At 37.9% G+C, this 16,108-nt stretch overlaps 1 protein-coding gene and 1 pseudogene across 4 annotated transcripts in view; both read left to right on the top strand.

Annotated features, from left to right (window-relative positions):
* The window catches only part of RBBP4 (RB binding protein 4, chromatin remodeling factor), a 24,059-nt gene extending 7,968 nt beyond the window's left edge, over nt 1–16,091 (top strand). For all 4 annotated transcript variants that reach the window (XM_072609816.1, XM_072609817.1, XM_072609818.1 and 1 more), the window contains exons 4-12: nt 7,798–7,971; nt 8,404–8,519; nt 8,644–8,804; nt 8,909–9,035; nt 9,214–9,291; nt 13,778–13,854; nt 13,947–14,004; nt 14,088–14,198; nt 14,963–16,091. In XM_072609816.1, coding sequence (XP_072465917.1) covers nt 7,798–7,971; nt 8,404–8,519; nt 8,644–8,804; nt 8,909–9,035; nt 9,214–9,291; nt 13,778–13,854; nt 13,947–14,004; nt 14,088–14,198; nt 14,963–15,028 — 968 coding nt within the window. In that variant the 3' untranslated portion in view covers nt 15,029–16,091. The remainder of the gene's footprint in view (nt 1–7,797; nt 7,972–8,403; nt 8,520–8,643; nt 8,805–8,908; nt 9,036–9,213; nt 9,292–13,777; nt 13,855–13,946; nt 14,005–14,087; nt 14,199–14,962) is intronic.
* LOC140504617 (E3 ubiquitin-protein ligase RNF138-like) lies at nt 3–7,791 on the top strand (annotated as a pseudogene).
* Nucleotides 16,092–16,108: the final 17 nt, after the last annotated feature.

Here is a 16,108-nt window from a genome sequence, read left to right as displayed (position 1 = left end):
GATTCACATATTTTGCTTCCAGCATTTTATTTCATGAATTTTTGCAAGAGTGGTGGGAAACACTTAGTAAAAGGGCTCCTTATGGTTGAAATAAGATATACTAGTAATTCTTTAGGTTGGGAAAGCAAAATGTATTATTTCCTTGTTGGTTTACAGTAGAGTGAGAAATTTAACTATGTCCATTTGAGTGTACCTTTACATGACCCATTACCTCTGTCATAGAACTGACCCCTCCTACCAGCTCCCAATCCTGGCATAATAATAGTGATAAATTAGAGACAGACACCAAGTCAGAGATACGTGTAGATTGTTTTTGTCCATTGATAGGACTGGGGTGTCAATAATATATATTGCATTGTATAATACATAAACATTTAAAAATATTCCAGTGTTAATGACTCCCATGAGAAGTAGGTAAGGCAGGTAGTGTTAACCTAGTTTTTCAGATGAAGACAATTTGTCCAAGAGAATATTAGACTTAATCAAAGTTATATAATGGCAGGACCAGAAAAGAACTCATCTTGACTCCCATTTGATGTTCTTTTTGTTGTTAAGTGGTGTGGCTAGCAGTGTAGGAAGAGTTAGTAGGTGTGCAGGCATCCCTTTTACCTCTCCTGAATTTTCATATTAACTCAACAAAGTGTTTATTTAGCCCCTGAGGTGTACAAGCCAGCTTGCCATATAGCTTTTTTTTCTGTTTTATATTATCAAGCTACAAACAATAGAGGAAATAAGGCTGCAGACATCTATTTGGATAAGTGGATAATCTCTATGAAAAGGAATTGTTCCGTGTAAAGGAAGTTAAGTTTATAAGGAAAAGTACAATGTTTATTCATTAAAAATTAGCCATAAGATTTGAGTCCTTCTGATGTGTCATATCAACAGCTTTTCCTTGAGAAAGGTAAAAATTGAGTCATTTGCAGCAGACTGAAGATGAACTTATTTTCCTCCTGTCTAGTCGGAATAATATTACGTGTTGAATATTTCCTATAAGAGATGTGTATTGATCGTAATCCATTATTTCATCTAAGGTATATTCCTTCTACTCTATTTGTTTGCTAAGCATTTTTTCATCAAAATCATTGTGCAATTCGACTTTCAATTCTTTGGTTAACAGCATACTGCCAGATGTGAAAGAAATTGTGATCAAGGTCTATGTGTGTCTTGGTCATGGGCCACTAGCCAAAGGAAGTTTGTTATCAATATGCCTGAAAATTGTCCTGAGTGCAATTTGGTGGTAAATTCTGCCAAATCTGAATTTTTGTAGTCCTGCATGTGTTACAATAGCTTAAATGTTTTTATATTTTCCCGTAGTTTCTTTTACTTTTCATATGTTTTCCTTTTTATTTATTTTTTTACCTTCCTGGTTTTTGGAATTGTATTCCAGTTTTTCATTGTGGTATAGAAGTTTGAGTTCCTGAAAGGTAGCCCATCAGGGTGCAAGCCCTGCTGATTTTGTAGTGGACTCTGGCATAGGATCAAATGAGCTAAGTGTACATTCATTCACTAGGTGAGCATTTATTAAGTACCTCTTCTGTGCTGGATCCTGGGGTGATATAAAGACAAAATCCCTTATGTGAAGAAGGTGACATTCTCCTGGGGAAAATGTACACAAACCAATACAGAATGTTAAAGTAATTTTGGCAGGGGGTCAGGAAGGACACTAGCAGCAATCAGGATAGTGCTCAGATAGCATGTGTCACTTGAGCTCACTAAGTCTTGAGAGTAGCTAGAGGGACTGAAGTGAAAAATGAAGAGGGAGAGAACATTCCAGTCATGGGGAGCAACCTGTAAGAAGAGATCCAGAGAAAGGAAGTGAAGTGTCATGTATAGGAAGCAATGAGAAGATTGGTTTGGCTGGGACATAGAGTATGTGAAAGGGAGTAATGTTCAGTAAACCTGGGAAGGTGTACTAAAGCCAGATTGTGAAGGATTTAAATGCCAAACTAAGGAGTTTGTCTTTTATCAGAGAGGCATTTGGGAGCCACTGAAGTTTTTTAAGTAGGGGAATGACATAGCAGGACTGTGTTTTTTGCTATCTTCTTTGGATCTATATGGAGGATGAATTAGAGAAAGAAGAAGCTGGAGGCCCGAAGACCAGTCAGGAGTCTGAAACTAGCATGGAAGCTCTGAAGGAAGGAGGGCATGAATGAAAGACATTATAGAGGTGGAATTTAGAGAGAGTGGAGGATGATTTATATTACTAAACTAGGTGACTAGAAGGTTAGTAGTGCTGTCAAAAGATAGATGGAATTTAGAAGAAGGGAGGGCAAATTTCCAGCAGAACATTGCTACCATGTAATTATGGGAGTTATTGAAATAGTATGGAGGAGTTATAATCTGCCTAGGTAAAGGGAATATCCATACTGATGAAATCACTTGTCTTTAAAAAAAAAATAAGTATTATTAAGTGTTCTAGTTTGTATTTTTTTCAGTGTTTTTTTGAAAGTCAGTTTTAGCTTTCCTAGTTCACTTTAAAAAAATTTTTTATTAAAATACAGTTATTTAGAGCCTTGAAAAACAAGGAGGGTAACCTGTGTTTTATTGGCACCAGAAAAAACCTTTAACTTTCAATGGTAGTTTAGAGTCTAAATTAGGGCTTCTTAAAATTTTTCCACCAATTGGTTGGTGTTTCATGGCCTGAGAACATGCACAGTTGCAAAGTAGTTTTGTGTTCTGAACCAAGGCTGCAGTGAAGTGGAACAATGCAACATGGGCAAATGCCACCAGAAACAACTTGAATTCATTATGCATTTGAATTTTAATTAATTTTTAGGAGTTGTGGGTTCAGAATCTTTTACTGTTGCCAAATTTTTTGGAGGGTCGCAACCCATAGTTTAGAAAGTGCTGATTTAGACTACTATTAAAAAAGTCAGCAAGAGATTTTTAGAATGGGCTTGAGAGATGGAACTGTATCTCATGTCCTTGTGGTCTTAACCACATGTATCTTTCACTTTCTTCTGCTCTATATTGACAGTGAATACCTTGGTGATTCTGTTTGAGGTTTCCTTATAATTAATCTAGTTTCTTGGATGGCTCTAAAGAGGGAAGCATCTTATCTTCCAGAACAGCCAAATTGAGTCTTTTGGCCTCTTTCCAAAGTACTGCAGTTGATTAACGAGGGGATGGGTTGACACCTACAGCCTGCTAGACCTCATTTGATTTCAGATAAATGATAACTGGCAATTGTATAAAACATTTTCAAAGAAACACTGGTAGTGAAAGCAGTGAAAATGTGAAAACTGGCTAAAGTTTTGCTTTTGTCATTAAACAATGCATATGTTTATGGTAGAAACTGCTAGGGCATAGTAATGTTATAAACTAAAAATAATTTATTGAGCTTAGATGGAAATTTTCACTACAGATAAAGATATGAACTGTTTCCTTTTTTAGCATCGTGTTTTAGGAACATCATCTCGTATTCTCCCAGTTATACAGTTAATAAAAAACTAATATTAAATTTTGAAAAAAAAATTTGATAATTCATTCTGGATGGAATTTAAAATGTGTCAGTATTAATTATTGTTAAGATATTCTAAAGGTCTTTAGAAGGTCTTTGGGGAAACTGGAATCAAAATAGTAATATAAGAATCTACCATCTCTAACCGAGCAGTAGTTAGTTTTACTTAGCTACCTATGGAACTGTAGTTCTGTTTTTAACACTGACATTCTCAACTTAGTGTTCTACAGATGTCCTCCGTAATGCAAAATATCATAGCATACCCTCCAGGACCTTTCTTCCAAGGTGCAGTAATATGACCACAATAAAAATGACCTTCTACTTTGGTAGCTTTTGGAGTGGAGTATGTGTACCCTTGTGTTATCTCTTGTAGGATAATGAAGACTTGGCCAATCCTATAATCCGTAGCTATAGTAGGAAATGAGTACTAGCTTTTATTTTCTGTGTCATCTCCATCCTTGATGTCAAGCTGTAGCGGCGTGTTGTCTAAGAGAACCAAGAATTAATGTTTTCTGTGTTCTGTCATAGTTTTATTTGTTTTGCTGATCTGGTCCAATTTTTGAGAAATTGCCAGGCCTGGAGGCCTGAGGGCTACCCAAGTCTTACCTTACCTATTGCAGGTCTTCAGCTGGTCTTCCGCTGGCCAAACCGGATAAACGTATGAGAGAAGAGACTTTCCAGAGTCGAACAAGGGTTAGGCTTTATTCAGGGTCTTGGTTACATGTGCAGGGGGAACTCTTCCTTAGGAGAGAGGGGAATCTCCCAAGGAGGCAAAGATCTTATAGTAAGAGATTGGAAGTGGAAGTGGAAGTGGGGAGAGAGGGGAGAGGGAAGAGCGAAGAGAGGAGAGAGGGAAGAGGGGCCTTCTGTCCTCTAAGGGCCCCTCAGCTCGAAGAGCGCCTTCAGGCTTTCCTGACCCTACTTAAGCTCTCCTGCCGCATAGTTTGCACCTGAATACCGTGCCTGTTAGATAACAATAGGTGTGCTCAGATCCCGGCCAATCTCGAGGCGGGGATGCTCTCTCCCATCACGTTTCCCATGGGAAGAGGTGGAAATGCACGAGATAGCTCAGTCTCACACCTCAATTCCCTGCTGTTCCCTGGGGGACCTCATGAGAACTCCAAGGTTTAGAAGTCCTCACCTTTACCCGCCCGAGAATGTCCACATGGAACTGAGCTTACACCCCCAACAAGAAATGAGTTTGAAGCCTCCGCTTCATAGCATAACCTTTGAGAGTTATACAGAAGAGGGAGCCTGTAATTTCTGAAGACTGTGCACAGTGTTTATGGTCTTGAATTTGAAAGATTTTTAGTACTTTAAGGTCTTGAAACGGAAATCATATATTACTTAATGACAAACGCTGCTATTGTAGTCATGAACTGTTTTTATTGTTTCTGTGTCTTGCGTTTTTGTTTTGTTTCCTCAACTAACCTCCTCAGTATAGGCGCCATGGACAGGTATAGTGCATCTGCAGCTCCTAGCAGAGCACTCTGAAAGAAGTAGGTGCTCAGGAAGAGAATGAGCTTGGAATAGTGAATAGTGTGCTAGACTTGGGGTTCATATTCTTGCTCTGTGGCCCTGAACAAATCACAACTTGTATGCCTAAGTTTTCTCTGCCATAAAATGGGAATAATACCATGAATAATAGCCCCTTCATAGGTTTATGGGTCTAATGAGATAATGTATTTAAAGTGTTTTGCAAATCTTAAAGCACTATAAAAATGTCAAGTTAGGCCCTTACAATCATCTGCCCTAGCATCTGACATGGGCGAAGTGGCCGTGACTGCTGCACTGGGCCCCTCCTCTTAAATTCTTTTCCTAGGGTCCACCTCTTCTTCCTTTTCCTCCTTCCCCCCCTTTCGTCACCCCCTCCTCTCAGTGTGCACAGGGAATCAGGTCCCTGCCATCGTCACATCATGACTGAGATGCTGTCCACGTCCTACAGTGAAGACAGCTTCTACTGCCTGATCTTTTAGGAGGTGGTGCAGACCATGGCCTGTTGGCACATTTTTGTGTAGAAAATGAGAGAAAGTGGAAAGACCGTCCCCTCTGTTGTGGGAGTGTGCTAGGAGAAAGCGAGCATGGCCTGAGGGGCCCCGAGACACCGGAAATGTTCGGTAGCTGCAGAGGTTGTGCAAAACAGATCAGATTTTATCACATGCAGCGTCATTAAAAGTCTTGTAAGAAGTATCAGGATGAGTATGGTGTGCCCTTCATCATTCCAGACGTTTAGATTTCTCGAGATGCAGTAGGGAGTAGTTATAGGAGTAAGACTTCTACATCTGATAACAGAGAGACCTATCAAGGAGATGCAAGTTCTTTTTTAAGTTTAATCTTATTCTGTTTTTTCCCCAGTTACATGTCAAGAAAATTTTTAAGATTCATTTTTACAAGTTTTTGAATTCCAGATTTTCTTCCTCCCCTCTTCTGAAAATGGTAGGCAGTTTGATATAGTTTATTCATGTGCTATCATGTAAAATAAATTTCCATATTAGTCACAGTTGTGAAAAAGGAAACAGATTTTTTTAAAAGCACAAAAAAGAATAAAAATGAAAAAAATATGCTTCATTCTGCATTTAGAGTCCATCAGTTCTTTCTCTGGATATGGATAATGTTTTTCTTCATGAGACCTTTGTACCTGTCTTGGATCATTGTGTTACTGAGAAGAGCTTAGTCATTCATAGTTAATTATCACACAGTGTTGCTCATACTGTGCACAATTTTCCTGGTTCTACTCATTTCATTTTGCATCAGTTCATATAGGTCATTCCAGGATTTTCTGAAATCTGCCTGTTCATCATTTCTCACTGCACAGTAGCATTTCATTACCTTCATATACCACAGCTTGTTCAGCCATTCCCCAATTGATGGACATTCCCTCAATTTCCAATATTTTGCCACCACGAAAAGGGCTACCATTAATATCTTTGCACATGTAGATCCTTTTCTATGAGGAGATGCAAGTTTTACTGGACATTCCACATTTGTGTCCCTTTTGTCAAGAAATAAACTTTACAAGACAACATTGACTGGATCATTGTAATGTTAGTCACCTCTTTCAGATAGTCCCTGTAACATGTCCTATTTGTGTGTCTCTTCTGTGGGGAGATTGTAGCCAGATTACTAGAAATTTTGTTAGTCATCTAAATCAAAGGCAACCGTTTGATTATGGAGCATTTCTGGACCTTCAGTTAGCTGAGGAAACACTATCACGCTGCTGTTGAAGAATCTTATCAAGTAAATTTCCGGAGGTTGTAGTTATCCGCCATGTCACACTGATTGATACATGTGTGCATTTCTGTACTTGTGAAGGATTTTTAAAGCATTTTATAATAATCCATAAAGATAAGCAGCTTTGATACATCTGGGACTTGCTTGCTGGATTTTTTTCAGCTAGGAATATATAACTTGGAAGCTAGGGAAGTCAGTTTGGTTGTGGTAGTTCTGCTTATCTCCAGCAGGGGGAATAAGCATGTATTAACAACCAGCTATGTACAGTGATAAGCACTTTATAATTGTTGTCTCATTTGAGCTGAGTGCTATTATTATCCCCATTTTACGGTTGAGGAAACTGAGGCCAACAGAGGTTAAGTGACTTGCCCACGATCTCACAGTTAATAAGTATCTGAGGCCAGATTTGGAGTCAGGAAGACTCATCTTCATGAGTTCCAATCTGGCCTCAGACACTTATGTGTGACCCTAGGCAAGTCACTTAATCCTGTTTGCTTCAGTTTCCTTATCCGCAGAATGAACTAGAGGAGGAAATACTCCAGTGTCTTTACCAAGAAAACCCCAAATTGGGTCAACATAGAGTCAAACGTGGCTGAAAACAACTGAACAACAACTTCCTGACTCCAGGCCCAGCCCTCTTTTCACTGCTCCACCTGCTGCCTCAGGACAGCAGAATTACCTTAGAAAAAATGAGTCTTCTTGTTTTTGTGAGTTAATGTACATAGAAGAATATAAACAGAACATTCAAATTGAAATTGTCAGTAATTGGGAATTACCGGGGGAAAGAGTAATTTTTAATAGCTATTTTCATGTGCTTAGCATCCTTTAACAATAATAATGCTAACATGTGATATTTCTCTGGTGTTTCACAACTTCTCAAAAATGTTTTCGTCTGATTTCTTAAGAGCCTCTTTGTGGTAAAATTGAGAGTATTCTTGATTTTAAATGATTAATTTTCAACATTTAACATTCACTAAGATTTTTATGACTGTTTCTAGTATGATACTGGGCACTTTGAAGCTAGCCTTGCTAATCCTTGATTAGCACATGTATAGTATTTTTTCTTGCTTTGACATCCTCCCAGTAGTTTTTTCCTATATTTACAGAATTTGGAGGTTTTGGCTCAGTTAGTGGGAAAATTGAAATTGAAATCAAGATTAACCATGAAGGCGAAGTGAACAGGGCCCGTTATATGCCCCAAAATCCTTGCATCATTGCAACAAAGACTCCATCCAGTGATGTCCTTGTTTTCGACTACACCAAGCACCCTTCAAAACCAGGTACACTCTTTTCCATATAGATGCACTTATGTGTTCAACTAGGGGAGAAATGCCTAGTGCCAGAGGAAAGTTCTCCAAATAATGAGTCACTGTGGGATTATGTTTTTTTCAGTCTAACCTAATTGCTAATTATATTTTGCATAATTTAGCATCTTGTGTTCAGTATGTAGTTAGAGATTCTTCCATTCTGTTTAAAAAGGAATCTTCTGTAGTCAAAAGGAATTTGATATTTCTGTTGCATATACATTGTGTGTCTAGTCAGGGTATTCTTCTTGGAGATTGAGGGTTGGGGGGGGGGGTGTGTGTGAGATTTAATGAATGAAGATCTTGAATTGGAAGAAAAGCTTTCCAAAAAGAATGAATTTCTTGGCCATGGTCCTTCCATTGCCCAGCATAGGCTAAAAGTGACAAGACTAATTTGTCCTTTTGCAGACCCTTCTGGGGAATGTAACCCAGACTTGCGTCTCCGTGGACATCAAAAGGAGGGCTATGGGCTGTCTTGGAACCCAAATCTCAGTGGACACTTGCTTAGTGCATCAGATGATCATGTGAGTATCTTCCTCATCCCCTGAAACCTCCCTTAGTGAGAAACTGGGATTAGTCATTTGAATTTTTACAAGGGGATGTGGTAGTGAGGATTCTTCTTTCTAAAAATTTGTTTTACTTTTTAAGACCATCTGCTTGTGGGACATAAGTGCAGTTCCAAAGGAAGGTAAAGTTGTGGATGCAAAAACCATATTCACAGGACACACGGCAGTAGTCGAAGATGTTTCTTGGCACCTGCTCCATGAATCTCTCTTTGGATCAGTTGCTGATGATCAGAAGCTTATGATGTATGTAGAACTTGATTTTTCCTTTATTTTCTCTCATTTAGATGACTTACACTTAGGCAATCTTAAACTTGATATTTTGCTCTGTTTCTTCCCTTTGATTGTAGCTGGGACACACGGTCAAACAATACTTCTAAACCAAGCCACTCAGTGGATGCCCACACTGCCGAAGTAAATTGTCTCTCTTTCAATCCTTACAGTGAGTTCATTCTTGCCACAGGATCAGCTGATAAGGTAAGGTGTTTGGTTTTTAATTTTTCTTACCTAAATGCATAGAATGAATTCTTCCAAAATTCCCTATGTTGAATAGGCTGTTAGGTCTTTTAGAGAATACAGATTTGTTGTTGTTGTTGTTGTTATATGTTTACCTCTTTTTGTGAAATTATTTCTTTGCTTTTCTTCTCATGTCTAGACAGTTGCATTGTGGGATCTTAGAAATCTGAAACTGAAATTGCACTCCTTTGAGTCACATAAGGATGAAATATTCCAGGTAAGAATGATGGCTTTACTATTGGGGATCTTCCTTGGATTTTAGTAACAGAAGAAATTCTAGCTTCCAATTCCAACTTTACACTGCAAAGTATGTTCCCAAGGAAAATTTTCCACTTGTGAATAAGAGCCAGATTATCTTGTCCCACATAAATAAACCTGCAGAGGGCTTTCCTGGAAAGCTTTGTTACTTTAGTTCCCTGTGGTAGTGTTTTGAAAAAACAAAGTTCTAATTTAATTCTTCTATACTAAGTCCTTGCTGTTGCCTCATTGTGATATCAGAGTGACCCTAAGGTTCTTAAAAGCCATGTCAACTCAAGCATATTCTCCTCTGGTGATAGACTTAGAACATTAGCCCAGGGATGCACTTCATTTGTGTTTTCTGTGAACAAGCCTCATTAAGCACAAAGAAACTAATTTACCAAGTTGGCGACAACATTAGGAACTTTCAGCTACCATGACTCTTAAGACACTGCTAACCTCTAGAAGGATCATAGTCCATGTTATGAGTTATTACTTAACACCAGTGAAATAACAGGTTCTTGAAGTGGTGCTATATCACATTCAGATGTGCTTGCATTTGTGTCAGGATCAGTTCTGCTTTTTTTGTTTTGAAGATGTTGTTTGTGAGCTGTGGAAGGAATTATACTTTTTCAAAAGGCTTTTTCCCCAGGGATGGGGCTTTGGCTTAATTGTTTGTTGTTGTGTTGTTTTGTTTCCTGTGGGCGTACCCAAGAGAGAATATCAAAGAAGGAAGCTATTGGATTAATCCAGATGTAAAGTGATGGCTAGAAATTGGATAAATAAACATTAGTGGCGTCATAAATATAAATTATTAATGACTGTAGACAGAGGTTGAAACATTTGAATCAAGCTAGATGTGGTCTCTAGCCTGAAACTGATCCTATTCTGAAGAAGGTAAAACATTTAGACCAGACTATTAAAGAGAAAAGAAACTGGAGAAACCACATTTCATTTCTAACTGTACTGCAGAGCAGTAACAGAACAGAGACCAGGGAGAAATTAATAGAAACAGATAATCTAGAAGGAAATGGAGAAAAAGCAAAAGAATTTTTGTGCCAGTTCTCAGGCATTTGTAATTGTGTGTGTTTAGAATATTCATTTGTTTTATTGGGATATCCTCTGGGAGTTTCTCTTTATTAATTCATGCCATTCAGCCTAAGGCTGATGTTTGAAGTAAAGTTTGGACATTGTTCTACCCTTCCCCAGCACTTTTTTTCTCTTAGTTCATGATTCAGCTGTTGGTGCTTTGTGCAAATTGATGGTCTCCACTGAGCATCTACAATTGCATTACTTCTGGCTCTTCAATATACTTACTGATTGCAAAGATTAAAAGACCTATACTTTTCTCACTTCTAGGTAGATAGTCCTAGGCTAGTCACTAACAAATAAATATAGATGAAACAAAAATCCACGCATTGGACTGAAAAAAATATTTCATTTTGTTTATGTTGCTTCACATCTGCATTTCTACCGTATCATCTTCTAAACTATACTACCTCTTTTCTCACTCCTCTCCGACTTGCCCTTCCTTTCCTTCCAATTCACTCTAAAGACAACCTGGTGTAGTGGATAGAATGCTGGACTTGGAGCTGGGAAGACCTGGATCCAGACCTTTTTACATGTGACATGAGTGTGTAACCACAGATCAGTCACTTAGTTCATCTGAGCCTTCATTTCATTATTTTTTGTAATTACGATAATGCTTGTAGTACCCATTTCACAAAATTGTTGAGACACTGTATAAAAATCACTTTGTAAACTTGAAAATAAATTGAAGTCCAGGTCTGATTCTGAGTATTGCTCACCAGTTATCTTTTAACACATTCATTAGGATCATAGACTTAGAGCTAGAAAATAGAACCTTAGATGTAATCTAAACCAACCCTCTCGTTGTATTGATGAGAAACCTGAAGCCCAGAGATATGAAGAGATTGACCCAAAAGGACACAGGTAGTAATAGATCTAGAAACAAACCCAAGTCTTTTGACTCCAAATCAGTGTTCTTAGCACCATAACTGCTGCCTCTGATGTCGTTCACCTGCACAAACAACAACAAAAATTTGGAGTAGTTCACTGTTACCTTCTATATAAATGTTAAGATCCTGTGGTTTAGTTCTGTTTTGAGCCCCATTTGTGAATTAGTCCCACAGTGCCTGTCCAATTTGTATTTACTATCATTTTCCTAGCCCATAATGTCTGATATGAATATTCCATTGAACTTTCTTTGTTTGCTTCCCCATTCTGCTTTCCTACCTTTCCATCAAGGCCTAGATTAAGCCCTACTTCCTTCATGAAGCTTTTCTAACTATTCCAGCCCTCATTGTTCTCCGTAAATTATAGTTTTGACTGTTGCAAGACTAACAGAACATAGAATAGATTGTGGTCTTTTATAAAACAATTATATAGACTTAGGATGAATTTCTTAATGTAAAAATGCCTTTATCCTTTTGTGGATCCATGTTCTTAGCTGGATGGGTCGTTTTTCCACTAGTCCATCCACCCCTTTACTTTACTGTAGTGGGAGTCTCACCCTTGTTATTTTTATGTACTGGAGTTTCTCCCAGTGACCCTCTCTTTACCCCCTCCCAGATAGCTATCTAATAACAAACATCTTAAGAAAAAGAGGAAGAAGAGGGGGCAAAAATCATCAAGACCAAGCATGCATCCAAAAGGTCTGAAAGTATATGCTGTGACCAACACTGCGGACTGCCCCACCCCTGCCATCCTTTTTCCGTGGAGTCTTTCTTGTTTTGTTTGGTTTTGTTTTTTAGATTTTTGTATCACTCACTTTGGATTTCTTTCTGGTTTCATTGTTGTTTAGATTGCTGTAGGTATTGTGTATATTGTTGTCTTAGTCAAGTTTATTTTACTCTACATCACTTGTGTTGGTCTTTAGGTGCTTTTCTGTATTCATTGTTTCTTACACCCAGTAAGGTTCTATAACATTCATGTACCACAATTTGTTTAGCCATTTCTTGACTGATAATGCCATAAATACATACTTTCATAAATTATTTGTAACTAATCCGTTGATAGAGGAGGCATCAGAACATTTCTTCTGTTAGTACCAGTGCTCAGGTTGTCCACCTATCATCTTTTTTTTTTTTAATTTATTTGTTTTCAGTTTTCAACAATCACTTCCATATGTTTTAAATTTTCTCCCCCTTGCTCCCCTCTCCTTCCCCAAGATGGTATGCAGTCTCATTTGGGTTCTACATCTATATTCTTATTAAACACATTTTCATATTAGTCATGTTGCATAGAAGAATTAAAATGAAAGGGAGAAACCATGAGAAAAAACAAAACATAACAAAAGAGAAAATAGTCTGCATCATTCTACATTCCAATTCTGTAGTTCTTTCGATGTGGATGGCATTTTGCATCAAGAGTCCTTTGGAAATGTTTTACACCTCATCTCTTACTTTTACTATGTGGCTGGTTGGCTTCCTTTTCTCATAATATATATTTTCTGATATATTTATACCACATCTTAAATGAAGCTTTGTTGATCCTTTTGAGTTTCCCATAATTTCAGTCTTTGGATAATGTGGCATTTTATGATTTACTACCATATATAGCCTCATGAGGAGAGTTCTGATTTTAAAAGTAGGGTTTTATGTCAGGGAGCATCTTGGGATTGTTGATAGCACTGTTCAGTTTCCTAAAGTCAATCCATCCCCTCAACCTCTGCAACTTTTCAGTTCTGGACCCAGCTCATCTTTAGTGACTGTCCCAGATGCATGTATTGCTAGACTAATTTGATGTACTACCACCAAGTCATATCAAACCTTAACTGCATATCATTTATTCTTTCCTGTGTGGAATGTTGAACTGGTTTCCTTTCTGTGGCTGTAGATTTCACTGAGGAGGCCTGTGATATTCTGGGTCTTGATAGAAGGAGCACAATTGAATCTACGAATAGGAACATTTAAAAGACCCTAACCATGTGTAGAGAGTTTCTTCCATTTGGAATTTATGTAAACATCCTTCTGGCAGTGATACTTTTTTATACTCAGACATCTTTTTTTTATGCTTTGCTTGATATTGACATTTGTAGGATTGTTGAAAACAGTTCTGTGATTGCCTCTCCCAGAGAATGTTATATGATGTTACCATAAGCATAGCAGATGCCTTGTTGGAGGAGAATCTTAAGGCAACATTTCTACATTTTGCCCTTTTTTAAAAAAAATTAACCTTTGATATTCAAATCCCTCTTCTTCCATTTGCTACTCATGCAACTTTGGGTGAATCACTTTCCTGCTCTGGGATTCGTGTTTTTCCTCTGGACAATGAGGAGGTTAGACTAGATCACCCCTAAGGTATCTTCAAACTCTAAAATCCTATGACCTAATTTAAAAATCTCTAGTACTCTTCTATTAAAAAATATTTGGAAAACTTGAAATTCTTTTCCCCATCAAGCTTCTAATTCTTACCTTTCCTACGTCTTTCTTTCCTTAATTCAGGTTCAGTGGTCTCCCCACAATGAAACTATCTTGGCTTCCAGTGGCACTGATCGCAGGCTAAATGTCTGGGACTTGAGGTAAATCATGTGGATTTCAATTTCTTCTATCAAAATAGATGTCCATTTACATGTTTGTGTAATGTGAAGCTTATTTTGTTTTTTTGCTGCAGTAAAATTGGAGAAGAACAGTCACCAGAAGATGCAGAAGATGGACCACCAGAATTATTGGTAGGTTTCTGTAGTCAAAGTACTCTGAACTAACCAATAACTTGGTTCTGTGAGCTTTTAATATCTAATTTTCCTTCTTTTAGTTTATTCATGGTGGTCACACTGCCAAAATATCAGATTTCTCCTGGAACCCCAATGAACCTTGGGTTATTTGTTCTGTATCAGAAGACAATATCATGCAAGTCTGGCAGATGGTGAGTGTTTTTCATTGTCTTGGATGGGGGATGGGGAGAGGGGAAGCAGATAGATTGGCAGGGTGAGCGAGCTGAAGTATATGTTTGTCTTTCTGAAACCTTTTGTCCCTCACCTGTCTAGTATCTAGAGACAAAAACCTGGAAGATTGGGGTTTGTTCTTCAGGCTTTTCCACCAACAAACTTTGTGGTATTGGCCAGAGCTTTTAATGGCTCAGTCCAGATAATTCTGCTTTTGAGAAGACTAATGAAATTATTGCTGAAAAACCTTGGAAAATGTTGTTAAATAGTAAACACACTAAGTTGCAGTGTCTTATTGAATGTATTGAGACACCATTAATAGCGAAATAAAACTCCTGAGTAGCTTTAGTCCTTTTCATTATGTAGATTATGGCCCTAGTTTTAAATGGTCGGTTATTAAGGAATTATGCCTTGCTTTATCTATTTAAATGTGTCCCTTAAAAGTAGAAGGTTAATTCAATTTAATTATAACATGAAATGGAGAGGAGCTTTCAATTTAAAAAGGCCCCAGTGTATGGCCTTCTGGGGTGCAAATGAGCACTTCCTGATTTACCTGGTTTATAAATTGGGGTCTAGAATAGTTCCTATAAAAATAAATAGGCTTGAAGGTATTGGTTATCTGGAAGAAACTGCTGAAGCTATTATCTATAAAAATAATCTGATACATTTCGGTGGGAAACTTGTCTTAGAGAAAAATCCTATATTCCCTCTGTGCTCTTAACTTGTGTTGTTTTTTGGGGGGCAGGCTGAGAACATATACAATGACGAAGACCCTGAAGGAAGCGTGGATCCAGAGGGACAGGGGTCCTAGACATATCTGCACTGGTGCTGATTTTTAGACTCCCCTTTCTTCCCAACCTGAGATTGATAACACTGGTTTTGAGACAGACTTGTTTTTCTCCAGACATTCTTCTGTAGGTACCTGTTAACCCAGAGAGTGAATGATTTCTGACTATTAACTATTGGGGGGAGGGGGGTTGACTCAGCAGAGCCACAGACCCATATTTAATTTTTTTTTCCAAGAACTTTTTATGAGCAAATTCAGCTCTGAAATCTGATTTAGCCACAGGAAATGGACCATGAGTGTTTTATTTTTCTTCCTATGCTATAACTGCAAGTTTTTCAGGCTAATTTAAATAAAATTAGAATGGGGTAGGATTTATATCCAAGTGAGGGGTCTGAGCCACTGAGGTATTAGCATTGTAAGACGTCCGAACTATTTCCCTTGTTTATAGAGATTCAAAGACTAAAACTGGCATGGCTAACCTTCTAGGGTACAGATCATCCCTGTTGTAGACTGGCCTACCCCTGCTGGTTTCCTCTGCAACCAGTCAAAATTTCTTATTAAGTTTTTGTTGTTTTATTGAATGTTTTTTTCTTCCCTAGTGACTGTTTACTCCACTTCTCATCTGGTGGGGGACAAACAGCCATGTGAAATGTTGTAGCTGTACCTGCAAAATATCTTTGTTCACTTCATATAGTTTTGCCCTCTAGTGTATTTCTTGAACTATGTTTTCATATTATTTCTTTCCTTTCTGTGAATTTTTGTTTTAACTTGGGACCACCAGGTTATAAAGGTGTATGTTTTTACCTGACAGATATACCACTGGTAGACTACCCAGTAATCTGAAAATACAACAGCAATTGGTAGCTGACATGGGCTTTAAAATTCTGGATGGTTTCTTTTCTTCCTTTTTCCTTTCTTTAAAAAAAAAAATTTTTTTTCAACAAAACCCCACACAAATGGAATTAGTCCTTGACCGCTCGTTTTATATGATGTCCTTTGGGGTAACTTGTCCAACCAGCAGCCTGTTTCTGTCCATGACTAACTGTAAGTGCTTATAATGGAATAAATTGTTTTTCTACATAAAAAACTGCTGTGGATTTTTAT

Source organism: Notamacropus eugenii, chromosome 5, assembly GCF_028372415.1.
Source record: "Notamacropus eugenii isolate mMacEug1 chromosome 5, mMacEug1.pri_v2, whole genome shotgun sequence".
NCBI lineage: Eukaryota > Metazoa > Chordata > Mammalia > Diprotodontia > Macropodidae > Notamacropus > Notamacropus eugenii.
Note: the sequence above shows the minus strand (reverse complement) of the source record. Positions and strands in the feature narration are given on the sequence as shown.